A 14696-nucleotide genomic window follows, 5' to 3' on the forward strand; every position below is an offset into this window, starting at 1 on the left:
CGCCTAAAGACCCTGGTCTGAACTTAAAAACAATCAGCGCTGACAAAATTACCACCTGTCAGCTGCAAAAGGCCAGCCACTTGGTTTGAACTGACTTGGAATATGGTCATAACAATAATAATAATAATAATAATAATAATAATATGCAAAGACTCCAACACAAGCCAGTCAAGGGGATCACAATGGGCATTAGCACACTGGGCACAGCGCCTAAAGACCTTGGTCTGAACTTAAAAACAATCAGCGCTGACAAAATTACCACCTGTCAGCTGCAAAAGGCCAGCCACTTGGTTTGAACTGACTTGGAATATGGTCATAATAATAATAATAATAATAATAATAATATGCAAAGACTAGCACAAGCCAGTCAAGGGGATCCCAGTGGGCATTAGCACACTGGGCACAGTGCCTAAAGACCTTGGCCTGCACTTAAAAACAATCAGCGCTGACAAAATTACCACCTGTCAGCTGCAAAAGGCGATCCTACGGGCATCTGCACACATTATTTGCTGATACATCACAGAGACCTAGACACTTGGGAAGTGTCCAACGTGTGATCCAATACAACAACCAGCAGAGTGATCTTGTCTGCTGTGGACTCATCTTGTAGTGTTTCCAATAATAATAATAATAATAATAATAATAATAATAATAATAATAGTAGTAATAATAACAACAACAACAACAACACATCACAAAGACCTATACTTGGGAAGCGTCCGAAATGTGATCCAATACAACAGCCAGCATAGTGACCATGTTTGCTGTGGACTCATCTTGTTGTGTTTCCAATAATAATAATAATAATAATAATAATAATAATAATAATAATAAATCACATAGTCCTAGACACTTGGGAAATGTCCGAAATGTGATGCAATACAACAGCCAGCAGAGTGACCGTGTTTGCTATGGACTCATCTTGTTGTGTTTCCAATAATAATACTAATACTAATACTAACAATAATAATAATAATACATCACATAGTCCTAGACACTTGGGAAATATCCGACGTGTGATTCAATACAACAGCCAGCAGAGTGACCATGTTTGCTGTGGAGTCGTCTTGTTTTGTTTCCAATAATAATAATAATAATAATAATAATAATAATAATACATCACACCCCTAGACACTTGGGAAGCATCCGATGTGTGATCCAATACAACAGCCAGCAGAGTGACCGTGTTTGCTGTGGACTCATCTTGTTGTGTTTCCAATAATAATAATAATAATAATAATAATAATAATAATAATAATAATGATAATAATAATAATAATAATCACAGTCCTAGACTCTTGGGAAGTGTTCAACTTGTGATTTTGCGATATGAAATCCAGCATATAGATCTCATTTGCTGTGATATACTGTGGTTTTGTGTCAATTTTTTTTTTGTTGTGTCAGGAGCGACCTGAGAAACTGCAAGTCGCTTCTGTTGTGAGAGAATTGGCTGTCTGCAAGGACGTTGCCCAGGGGACGCCCGGATGATTTGTTGTTTTATCATCCTTGTGGGAGGCTTCTCTCATGTCCCTGCATGAGGAGCTGGAGCTGATAGAGGGAGCTCATCTGCATCTCCCCAGATTCGAACCTACGACCTGTCGGTCTTCAGTCCTGCCGGCACAGGGGTTTAACCCACTGCGTCAACAGGGGCTCTGTCAATACAATAATAATAATAATAATAATAATAATAATAATAATAATCTGTATTAGGTCTAGATCCCACCCTTTTGTCAAACATTCTCTTTCCAACCGTGATAAATCAATGTTTCCATGAAGTCCAGATTCAGGACTACAGGACATCACTCCATCCCCAACCTATTATTCAGACACCCAACTTTGAAGACTTGAGATTGGTGCAGTCTGCTTTCCAAGCCATTTCCTAATCCAATTATTCATTCATTGTGCGAACAAGATGACCACCTTCTTCCTACAACTTGCTGCTTTTTCTTTCTTCCCAACTAACTCAACCCTTTTTGGGACTCGAGAAGCCCTCAAAGAAGCAGTTCTGGCCAAGCTTCCTTAGGAAGAGAACAGTCTTTATTCAGGCATTGGGTACAGACAAAACAACCGAGTGCCGAAGCAGAGATACAATGAGAGGAAAAAGAGAAGCAGGGTCAAAGCAGACGTAAGTGTTTACAAGCCAGTTACTCTGAGGTTGTCACATAGGTTTTGAGCTGGGCTTAAATCGGAGTTTTTCTATGCCTCCAAAACTTTAGACAGACATGTCTTCTCACTCTGGGTGTCCTAAACATCCATTATGTGCAGAAGCAATGGACAAATACAGTCAGCTGGCACGTGTGAAATGCAGAAACAAACATGCACAATCATCACCAGATCACCAGGTTGTTTCACAAAAGATTTGAAACCACAAGATAATTGTGTTTTGAGAAAAAGCAAATAGGGAAATGCAGCGTGAGAGCAACCGTCTTCTTTCTCTCCTGAGCACAAGTCATAATAGTGATTTCAAATGGTGACGACAATTTTTGGGTCTCGCTCCTTGGAGGCAGTTTTTTCCACATTTAGTGCACAAGTTATTGCAAAAAGTATGGCTTCAGTGCTCTTTGATAAATAATGGGAACGGAGGAGTCAGACCGCTGTCGTACGCAGCCACGTTGTAATCTGGGAATTTACTCCTTAGACCAGGCAGGGGTGAGCTTGGGCCCTCCGGGCGTTTTGGAGTTCAACTCCCACAATTCCTAACAGCCTCAGGCCCCTTCCTTTTTCCCCTTCAGCCGCTTAAGGACTGAGGCTGCTGAAGGGTGAAAAGAAAAAGACTGAGGTTGCTGAGGGGGGAAAAAAGGAAAAGAACTGAGGCTGCTGAAGGGGAAAAGGACTGAGGCTGCTGAAAGGTGAAAGGAAAAGGACTAAAATTACTGAGGGGAAAAGGACTGAGGCTGAGGGGAAAAGGAATAGGACTGAGGCTGCTGAAGGGTGAAAGGAAAAGGACTAAAATTACTGAGGGGAAAAGGAAAAGGACTGAGGCTGCTGAGGGGGGAAAGGGTCAGGCTACTGAGGCTGCTGAGGGTGAAAAGGACTGAGGATGCTGAGGGGGGAAAGGAAAAGGACTGAGGCTGCTGAGGGGAGAAAAGAAAAGGACTGAGGCTGCTGAGGGGGGAAAGGAAAAGGACTGAGGCTGCTGAAGGGGGAAAGGAAAAGAACTGAGGCTGCTGAAGGGGGAAAGGAAAAGGACTGAGGCTGCTGAGGGGAGAAAAGAAAAGGACTGAGGCTGCTGAGGGGGGAAAGGAAAAGGACTGAGGCTGCTGAGGGGGGAAAGGAAAAGAACTGAGGCTGCTGAAGGGGGAAAGGAAAAGGACTGAGGCTGCTGAGGGGAGAAAAGAAAAGGACTGAGGCTGCTGAGGGACAAAAAGAAAAGGACTGAGGTTGCTGAAGGGTGAAAGGAAAAGGACTGAGGCTTCTGATGGGAGAAATGAAAAGGACTGAGGCTGCTGAAATGGAAAAGGAAAAGGACTGAGGCTGATGAGGGGAGAAAGGAAAAGGACTGAGGCTGCTGAGGGGGGAAAGGAAAAGGACTGAGGCTTCTAAGGGAGGAAAGGAAAAGGACTGAGGCTGCTGAGGGACGAAAGGAAAAGGACTGAGGTTGCTGAAGGGTGATAGGAAAAGGACTGAGGCTGCTGAGGGGGGAAAGGAAAAGGACTGAGGATGCTGAGGAGAGAAAGGAAAAGGACTGAGGCTGCTGAGGGAGGAAAGGAAAAGGACTGAGGCTGCTGTGAGACGAAAGGAAAAGGACTGAGGTTGCTGAAGGGTGAAAGGAAAGGACTGGGGCTGCTGAGGGAGGAAAGGAAAAGGGCTGAGGCTGCTGAGGGGGGAAAGGAAAAGGACTGAGGCTGCTGAGGGAGGAAAGGAAAAGGACTGAGGTTGCTGAAGGGTGAAAGGAAAAGGACTGAGGCTGAAGGGGAAAAGGAAAGGGACTGAGGCTGCTGAGGGGAGAAAAGAAAAGAACTGAGGTTGAGGAAGGGTGAAAGGAAAAGGACTGAGGCTGCTGAGGGAGGAAAGGAAAAGGACTGAGGCTGTTGAGGGGAAAGGGAAAAGGACCGAGGCTGCTGAAGGGTGAAAGGAAAAGGACTGAGGCTGCTGAAGGGCAAAAGGAAAGGGACTGAGGCTTCTGAGGAGGAAAAGGAAAAGGACTGAGGCTGTTAGGAATTGTGGGAGTTGAAACCCAAAACACCTGGAGGGCCCAAGATGGCACATGCCTGCTTTAGACACTCTCTTTGTTCCTTTATATTGTTCTGTACCATTCAAGAAGTGGCATTAATGAACCAACAATACGCATGGCTGTATTTCCAAGGATCTGTAAACTTCTTTCAACTACTTTCTTGAGCACACAAGGAGGCAAAAAACGGGAGCATCAGTGGGAGCAGTTACATCTAAAAAAGCCTTTCATAACAAATCCAGACTTTACTGTACAAACTAAGGACACTTAAAAGTAGTAGTAAGCTCTTATTATTATTTCCCTTGGTAAAAGGGCAAGGAAACCAAATTGGAAGTTCTTCTCTTTGTGTTGCCCGTGCCCAACCTTCTCGGCCCCGTAACGGGGCGCCATTGAAGTCGACAAGCAAGTTACGATTGCAATGGAAACAGTAAACAAATGCTTGCACCTTCTTGCCCTGCATAAGTTAGGCAAAATATTGTAACATGGAGATATTATTGTTCAGTGCCCTGAGCCGGACGAGTCTTAGCAAATGTACTACTAATTCCAAGCTACACTCATCCAAATGGCCAAGGCAACAGGAACAACCACCAAATCCTTTGTAATATACTAAGTGAGTCCAATAGAGAGTAATTCCCTTTCCCGACTGTGGCCTACTTACAGATACGGGTTAACTTTACATACACAAATGCTTAAAGCTAGCTTTGCTGCACACTCCAGTCTGTTCCAGTGAATGTTAACCAGTCCATATTTGGATCAGAAGAGGTATGTTCTCGGTCATGGCTTTTTAAACAAATCTGGGGCACACCTCCACCTTTTTAAGGCGAGGGCGTTGGACGTTAGGTGTCTCTTTTCCGTCTCAAGACGCGGCGTTATCCCAACCGAGGCCGACGAACCACAGTCATTAGGTCTTACAAGGTCTGATATCCGGAATAGCTTTTCCTTCGCCCAATTATGTAAGCAATCACTATCATGACAATCAAGCCCGCCAGAGCGGCGCCAACTACAATGGGGATTAGAATGGTGTCGTCGTCCAGCAAACACTCTTGCGCTGTAGGAGAGAAAGGGAGCGACAAAGGGGGGAAGAGACAGGTATTGGCGGAGAGCGAGGCTACGGAACGGAAGAGAACGGCAGGCACAAAGATTCAAGGCTGGTTCGAAAGGGCAGAGTGGTCACAACATGGCAAGAAAGAGCATCTTTTGAGGGACTCAGTGATTACGATTCATTATCAATTGAAGCACAGGTCATGAACAATAAATCATACTGAAAGTTTGGCACCAGAGAGGGGAAAAACATTCAGGAATGTGGGGCTACTTGCATGTCGCATTTCTATTATTATTATTATTATTATTATTATTAATATTATTAATATTTTTTTAATGATTGGACCCTGTATTATTATTATTATTATTATTATTATTATTATTATTATTATGGCCTCTAAAGGCGCAGCGGGTTAAACAGCTGAGCTGCTGAACTTGCTGGCTGGAAGGTCAGCAGTTTGAAACTGCAGAACTATTTCCCACTTATTATTATATTATAATATCTTTATACTAGTATATTCTACTATCCTTATATAGTTATATTTTCTCCCATGCTTATATTATTATATATTTTTATATATACGATAATATATTATTGTATATTTATATTATATTTCCCACATATAATTATATTATAATATTGTCGAAGGCTTTCATGGCCGGAATCCATGGGTTGTTGTAGGTTTTTCCGGGCTATATGGCCATGTTCTGGAGGCAATTTTTCTCCTGACGTTTCGCCTGCATCTATGGCAAGCATCCTCAGAGGTAGTGAAGTCTGTTTGGTAACTTGGAAAAGGGTTTATATATCTGTGGATTGACCAGGGTGAGACAAAGGACTTTTGTTTGCTGGGGCTAGGTGTGAATGTTTCAGCTGATCACCTTGATTAGCATTCAATGGCTTGGTAGCACCTGGGGGGAATCTTTTGTTGAGGGTGATTTGATGTGCCTGTTTGTTTCCCTTCTGTTGTTTTTCTGCTGTAATTTTTGAGTTTTTTAATATTGGTAGCCAGATTTTGTTTATCTTCATGGTTTCTTCCTTCCTTTCAACCATGAAAATGAACAAAATCTGGCTACCAATATTAAAAAACTCAAAAATTACAGCAGAAAAACAACAGAGGGGAAACAAACAGGCACATCAAATCACCCTCAACAAAAGATTCCCCCCAGGTGCTACCAAGCCATTGAATGCTAATCAAGGTGATCAGCTGAAACATTCTCACCTAGCCCCAGCAAACAAACGTCCTTTGTCTCACCCTGGTCAATCCACAGATATATAAACCCATTTTCCTACTTCCAACAGACCTCCCTACCTCTGAGGATGCTTGCCATAGATGCAGGCGAAACGTCAGGAGAAAAATTGCCTCCAGAACATGGCCATATAGCCCGGAAAAACCTACAACAACCCATATATTATAATATCTTTATACTATTATATTCTATTATCCTTATAGTTATCTTTCTAGTCTATCCTTATATTATTATATATCTTTATATATATATGACAATATATTATTGTATATTTATATTATTATTTCCCACATATTGTTATATTATATCTTTATACTAGTATATTCTATTATTCTTAGATTATTATATTCTATCCTATGTTTATATTATATACCTTTATATATATATATGATAATATTATTGTATATTATGTTTCCATATTATTATATTATAATATCTTTATATTCTATTCTATTATACTTGTATTCTTATATTCTATTCTATTTGTATATTACATATTTTTATATTATATTATTGTATATTTATATTATATTTCCCATATATTATTATAATATCTTTATACTAGTATATTCTATTATCCTTGTATTGTTATATTCTATCCTATCCTTATATTATTATATATCTTTATATAAATGATAATATATTATTGTATATTTATATTATATTTCCCACATATTCTTATATTATATCTTTATACTAGTATATTCTATTATTCTTAGATTATTATATTCTATCCTATGTTTATATTATATACCTTTATATATATACGATAATATTATTGTATATTATGTTTCCATATTATTATATTATAATATCTTTATATTCTGTTCTATTATACTTGTATTGTTATATTCTATTCTATTTGTATATTGTTACATATTTTTATATTATATTATTGTATATTTATATTATATTTCCCATATATTATTATAATATCTTTATACTATTATATTCTATTATCGTATTATTAAATGTGTTCTATTCTATCCTTATTATTGTATTATCTTTATATATATATACATCATATTATATTCTATTGTATATATTATATTATTCATATATTATATTATATTGTATGACATTACCTGTGTATTATTATATCTTTATACTATTATATTCTGTTATCCTTACATTGCTATATTCTATTATTGTATCCTTATATAATATTCTGACTTTTCAAAACTTTAGTAGTTTAAGTAATGAGTGTTTGAATAATAGAGACCAAGAACTAGATGTAATACAATAAAATATTGCTTCCTATATCACTTTCCTCCCTCTGATTCATTAGACATTGGTTACAATTTACGCCCGTTCCTTGGGAAGTCTGATCTGGCCACAGTGGTCCACGCTCTTGTTACATCCCGAATAGACTACTGCAACGCGCTCTACATGGGGTTGCCCTTGAAGACGGTTCGGAAACTTCAACTGGTCCAGCGAGCGGCAGCCAGGCTGCTTACTGGGGCGACATACAGAGAGTATACCACTCCCCTGCTGTGTCAGCTCCACTGGCTGCCGGTTCAGTTCCGAGCCCAATTCAAGGTGCTGGTCTTGACCTACAAATCCCTGTACGGTTCCGGTCCAGCGTATCTGTCCGAACGTATCTCCCTCTACGTCCCACCACAGAATTTAAGATCATCTGAGGGGGCCCTGCTCTCGACTCCACCGCTTTCCCAAGCAAGGCTGGTGGGGACGAGGAGCAGGGCCTTCTCAGTGGTGGCCCCCCACCTGTGGAACTCACTCCCAGTGGATATCAGGGCATCGATATCACTCCTGTCCTTTAGGAGAAAGGCAAAGACGTGGTTGTGGGACCAGGCCTTCGGGCAATCTGCTAACTAGATAGGACAACCAGGCAATTAGGACCGGCAGGACTGATATATGTGGACTGATAAATGTGGAAGAAAACTCTGAACCATGAGATAGCGAACACTGACTGGCAAGAAGGAAGAAGTGGTTTGTATCGGTTTGTATGAAATTTTATTGGTTTTATTGGTTTTAATGGGTTTAGATGTAATGTATTGTTGTTGTTTGCTAATTTGTGTTATTTTGCTTTATTGTTTATTATTGATGTATGCTATGGGCATCGAATTGTGCCTTGGATGTGTAAGCCGCCCTGAGTCCCCTTCGGGGTGAGAAGGGCGGGGTAAAAGTAAACCAAATAAATAAAATAAAAATACTAACTTATTAACACTCATACCAACACGCCTACCTTTCCCAGTTTCCTCTTTGGAAATGATTAATAAAAATATAAATAAGGGGAAAATAAAAGACTTGCGCTAACAGTGTAACAAGTTAGAAAATAGCTTTCAACCCAACTAAAGTTGTCCAAAAAGTCTCATTGCGACTGAATCTCTAAATGCAAATGCTCCCGGATGGCTTGGTCCTTACCTGTGGCATACTGGCTGTCTTTGACATCGAACGGCTGAACCTTCAAGTCAAAGATGTTCATTTTATACCCAGGCGTCACGGTGAGCGTTTCCTCCTTCCGGCACATGTAGGAGCTGCCGACAGACGCGACCCAGGCCTCGAGACTTCGGTTTGCGGCATTAAGCGTCACTAAAGGGAACGAAGCAGCGTTATCACAAAGCTGGCTTGCAAAGGCTGAAGATACAGAAATGCAAAGAGACAGAATGGGGGGCAATGCCTGGCTCGAGAGCAGTACGTGTGAAAAAGATCTTGGAGTCCTCGTGGACAGGAAGGTAAACATGAGCCAACAATGTGATGTGGCGGCAAAAAAAGCCAATGGGATTTTGGCCTGCATCAAGAGGAGCCTAGTGTCTAGATCTAAGGAAGTCATGCTACCCCTCTATTCTGCTTTGGTTAGACCACATCTGGAATACTGTGTCCAATTCTGGGCACCACAATTCAAGAGAGATATTGACTCTAAGCTGGAATGTGTCCAGAGGAGGGCGACTAAAATGATCAAGGGTCTGGAGAACAAGCCCTATGAGGAGCGGCTTGGGGAGCTGGGCATGTTTAGCCTGAAGAAGAAAAGGCTGAGAGGAGATATGATAGCCATGTATAAATATGTGAGAGGAAGCCACAGGGAGGAGGGAGAAAGCTTCCTTTCTGCTTCCTTGGAGACTAGGACGCAAGGGAACAATGGCTTCAAAGTACAAGAGAGGAGATTCCATCTGAACATGAGTTCAGTTAGTTTGAAGCCATTGTTTCGCACCCTAGTCTCCAAGGAAGCAGAAACAAGCTTGCTCCCTCCTCCCTGTGGCTTCCTCTCACATATTTATACATGGCTCTCATATCCCCTCTCAGCCTTCTCTTCTTCAGGCTAAACATGCCCAGCTCCTTAAGCCGCTCTTCATAGGGCTTGTTCTCTAGACACTTTCCAGATTGTCAACATCTCCCTTCAATTGTGGTGCCCAGAATTGGACACAATATTCCAGGTTACTTTCATTCTTTCTTTCCCTGTTTACCTGGGGCACTTGTGTATTGTTTTCCTCTTGATTCTTGTTCTTTGTGTGTCTGAATACTTGAGGTCTAGCTATGAGGAGGGTGACTAAAATGATCAAGGGTCTGGGGAACAAGCCCTATGAGGAGTGGCTTAAGGAGCTGGGCATGTTTAGCCTGAAGAAGAGAAGGCTGAGAGGGGATATGATGAGGGCCATGTATAAATATGTGAGAGGAAGCCACAGGGAGGAGGAGGGAGCAAGCTTGTTTTCTGCTTCCTTGGAGACTAGGACGCAATGGAACAATGGCTTCAAACTACAAGAGAGGAGATTCCATCTGAACATGAGGAAGAACTTCCTGACTGTGAGAGCCGTTCAGTAGTGGAACTCTCTGCCCCGGAGTGTGGTGGAGGCTCCTTCTTTGGAAGCTTTTAAGCAGAGGCTGGATGGCCATCTGTCAGGGGTGATTTGAATGCAATATTCCTGCTTCTTGGCAGAATGGGGTTGGACTGGATGGCCCAGGAGGTCTCTTCCAACTCTTTGATTCTAGGATTCTATGATTCTATTTATAAAATCATTCCTACAGTTAGTAGAATAAAAATCATGCGCCAGCGCAAGTAATGGCACGTAGGAAGAAATAGCAACCACCCCTTCACTCCGGTAACACAAGGATCATTCTCTTCCTTGCCACTCACACCCATTGCCTACCCCCAGGCACAAAAGGCACTATGCATTCAAGTTTGCTGCTCGCAAACACAAGCACAGAAAAGTCACAAGAGGGAATTGATGGTGCACAACAACAACAACAAAAACACTTACCATTCCTAGATTCGATCACAGTGATGTTCACTTCTGTCAAGGAAAATCTTTCTATGGTTGTGTTTTTCTGTATAACAGAGTAATTCGTCAAGTTAGATACACCAATTAGTGCACCTACCCCATGATGCTTTCTTTCATCCCATTTTCTTTTTCCCTCTCCCTCTTTTCTTTCTCTTCCCTCTCTCCTTTTACTTTTTCTCTTTCTTTCCCTCTTCTTTTCCTTCTCTTCCTTCCCTTTTTCTTGCTTTCCCTTCTTTTTCTTTCTTTTTTTCCTTCCCTCCTCTTCCCTTTTTTTCTTTCCCATCCTTCCCATCGTTCCCTCCTTTTTCTTTTTTCCCCTCTCCTCCCTTCATTTTCTTTTTTCTTTTACTTTCTCCTTCCCTTCCTTTCTTCCCTTCCTTCTTTCCCTCCTTTTTCAATGTTTCCTCTCCCTCCCTTCTTTCCTTCCTTCTTTCCCTCCTTCTCTTTTCCTTCCCTTTGTTTTCTTTCTCTTCCTTCCCTTTTTCTTTTTTTCCCTTCCTTCCTCTTCCCTTTGTTTTCTCTCACCCTTCCCTCCTTTTCCTTTCCCCCCTCTCCTCCCTTCTTTTTCTTTCTTTCTCTTTCCCTTCTTTCCCTCTTTTTCTGTTTCCTCTCCCTCCCTTCCTTCCCTTTCTCTGTTTTCTTTCTCTTCCTTCCCTTTTTTCTTTTCCCTCACTTCTTTTTCTCTTTCTTTCCTCCCGTTCTTCTCTTTCCTTCCTTCTTCCCTTTCCTTCCCTTTCTCCATTTTCTTTCTCTTCCGTCTCTCCTTTTTCATTCTTTCTTCCTCCTCCTCCCTTCGTTTTCTTTCTTTGCTTCCTTCTCTTTCCTTCCTTTTTCTTTCTTTCCCTTTCTCCGTTTTCTTTCTCTTCCGTCTCTCCTGTTTCATTCTTTCTTCCTCCTCCTCCCTTCTTTTTCTTTCTTTGCTTCCTTCTCTTTCCTTCCTTTTTCTTTCTTTCCCTTTCTCCGTTTTCTTTCTCTTCCGTCTCTCCTGTTTCATTCTTTCTTCCCCCTCCTCCCTTCTTTTTCTTTCTTTGCTTCCTTCTCTTTCCTTCCCTTTCTCCATTTAATCCTTTTCCTTCCCTCCATTCTCTCTTTCCCCTCTCTCTCTTCTTTCCATTCCTTTGAGCTGTCCTTCCTTCTCCTTCCCTTTCTCCATTTCTCCTCCTTCTCTCCATTTTCTTTCTTCCCCCTTCCTTCTTTTTCCCTTTTTCCCTTCTGTCCTTCTCTTTCATTCCTTCTTCCCTCTGTTTTCCTTCTCTCTTTTTTCATTCTTTCTTCCCCTTCCTCCCTTCTTTTTCTTTCTTTGCTTCCTTCTCTTTCCTTCCCTTCTCTGTTTTCATTCTTTTCCTTCCCTCCACTCTCTCTTTCCCCTCTCTCCCTTCTTTCCATTCTTTTGAGCTCTTTCCTTCCTTCTCCCTTCCCTTTCTCCATTTCTCTTCCTTCCCTCCATTTTCTTTCTTTCCCCTCCCTCCTTTTTTCCTCCTTCCTTCCTCCTTCCTTCCCTCCACTTTCTTTCTTCTCCCTCCCTTCTTTTTCCTTCCTTCCTTCCTTCCCCTTTCTCCCTTCTCCATCATCTTTCTTTCCCAATGGCGATACAGAAGGCCACTTCAACTCGCAACAGCCAATTCCGTGACACCAAAAGGTGATTAATGCCATTTCTTAAAAAGGGGAAATACTCACCACGGTAAAGACGAAATCAACTCTGCTTCTGCCGTCGGTCAGCGTGAGTACGGACATTTGGTCGCCGCAGCTACCGCTAGCGACGGTGGTGTTCGGGTTGAAGTTAATGATCAGAGGAACCTGGAAGTTATTGTTTTGGAAAGAGAGGGTCAAACAGTCTGGCCGCGTCAAGATGACACCATTCATTCAATTAATCAGAACGCTTGTTTCCTTTCCTTTGTGACTTCTCAGTGGTTTAATCCGCTGTGCCACCGGGGTTTTGTGAAGTTTTGTGAACTAAACATATGCAGACGAGACAAAAATATTCAGGCCAGCCCCAACTGACGAACAGGATGGGTTCTGTAGGTTGGTTCTTAAGTTGAATCTGTATGTAAGTTGGAACCAGCACATTTCATAAGTGTAACTCCAACCAAGATAGATATTGTTTATTTATTTATTTATTTACTGTATTTGTATACCGCCTTTCTCAGCCCGTAGGCCAGTGTTTCTCAACCTGGGGGTCGGGACCCCTGGGGGGGTCGCGAGGGGGTGTCAAAGGGGTCACCAAAGACCATCTGAAAACACAATATTTTCTGCTGGTCATTGGGGTTCTGTGTGGGAAGTTTGGCCCAATTCTATCGTTGGTGGGGTTCAAGGGGCTCTTTGATTGTAGGTGAACTATAAATCCCAGCTACTACAACTCCCAAATGTCAAGGTCTATTTCCCCCAAACTCCACCAGCATTCACATTTGGTCATATGGGGTATTCATGCCAAGTTTGGTACAGATCCATCATTCTTTGAGTCCACCATGCTCTCTGGATGTAGGTGAACTACAACTCTCAAACTCAAGGTCAATGCCCACCAAACCCTTCCAGTATTTTCTGTTGGTCATGGGAGTTTTGTGTGCCACGTTTGGTTCAGTTCCATTGTTGGTGGAGTTCAGCATGCTCTTGGATTATAGGTGAACTATGATTCCCAGCAACTACAACTCCCAAATGACAACTCTTCCCCAAGCCCAACAATATTTAAATTGGGGCGTATTGGGTATTTGTACCAAATTTGGTCCAGTGAATGAAAATACATCCTGCAGATCAGATATTTACATTACAATTCATAACAGTAGCAAAATTACTGAAAAATAATTCTATGTTTGGGGGTCACCACACAACATGAGGAACTGTATTAAGGGGTCACGGCATTAGGAAGGTTGAGAAACACTGCCGTAGGCGATTAACAGGGTTAACAGGGTAAAATTCAATGTTTAGTAAAGGTAAGTAAAGGTTTTCTCCTGACATGAAGTCCAGTTGTGTCCGACTCTGGGACTCTGGTGCTCATCTCCATTTCTAAGCCAAAGAGCCGGCGTTGTCCATAGACACCTCCAAAGTTATGTGGCCAGCATGACTGCATAGAGCACCATTACCTTCCCCACCTATTGATCTACTCACATTTGCATGTTTTCGATCTGCTAGGTTGGCAGAAGCTGGGGCTGACAGCGGAAGCTCACGCCGCTCCCCGGATTTGAACCTGCGACCTTTCAATCAGCAAGTTGAGCAGCTCAGCGCTTTAACCCAATGCGCCTTGATTTTATATTACTAATAATATTACGATATAATGGTATAGTACGATATAGTAATATATAATACTGATATTGTGCTATGCTAGTAATATAATATATTGTATGTATATATATTGTAAGCCGCTCTGAGTCCCCTTCTGGGTGAGAAGGGCGGCATAGAAATGTCATAAACAAACAAACAAATAAACATTTATATTACATGTAATATTACTAGTAATACTACAATATAATGGTATGGTGCAATATAGTAATATATAATACTGATATTGTGCTATGCTAATAACATAATATATTGTATGTATATATATATCTTGTAACCCGCTCTGAGTCCCCTTTGGGGTGAGAAGGGCGGCATAGAAATGTCGTAAACAGACAAACAAACACTTATATTACATGTAATATTACTAGTAATACTACAATATAATGGTATAATACAATATAGTAATATATAATACTGATATTGTGCTATGCTAGTAATATAATATATTGTATGTATATATATATATATCTTGTAAGCCGCTCTGAGTCCCCTTCGGGGTGAGAAAGGCGGCATAGAAATGTCGTAAACAAACAAATAAATACTTATATTACATGTAATACTACTAGTAATACTACAATATAAGGGTATAGTACAATATAGTAATATATAATACTCATATGGTGCTATGCTAGTAATATAATATATTGTATGTATATATATCTTGTAAGCCGCTCTGAGTCCCCTTCTGGGTGAGAAAGGCGGCATATAAATGTCGTAAACAAACA

At 41.3% G+C, this 14696-nt stretch overlaps 1 protein-coding gene across 3 annotated transcripts in view; it reads right to left on the reverse strand.

Annotated features, from left to right (window-relative positions):
- The window catches only part of LAMP2 (lysosomal associated membrane protein 2), a 43113-nt gene that overhangs the window by 3695 nt on the left and 24722 nt on the right, over positions 1-14696 (reverse strand). For 2 of the 3 annotated variants that reach the window (XM_060756414.2, XM_067471510.1), the window contains exons 6-8: positions 12376-12495; positions 10678-10744; positions 8846-9013 (exon numbers count right to left, since the gene is read on the reverse strand). In XM_060756414.2, coding sequence (XP_060612397.2) covers positions 8846-9013; positions 10678-10744; positions 12376-12495 — 355 coding nt within the window. Of the gene's footprint in view, positions 1-3954; positions 5220-8845; positions 9014-10677; positions 10745-12375; positions 12496-14696 lie in introns of those variants that run through there. The other variant, XM_060756413.2, reaches the window with a different exon arrangement.

The sequence above is a fragment of the Anolis sagrei genome, chromosome 10 (assembly GCF_037176765.1).
Source record: "Anolis sagrei isolate rAnoSag1 chromosome 10, rAnoSag1.mat, whole genome shotgun sequence".
In the NCBI taxonomy this organism is placed as follows: Eukaryota; Metazoa; Chordata; class Lepidosauria; order Squamata; family Dactyloidae; genus Anolis; species Anolis sagrei.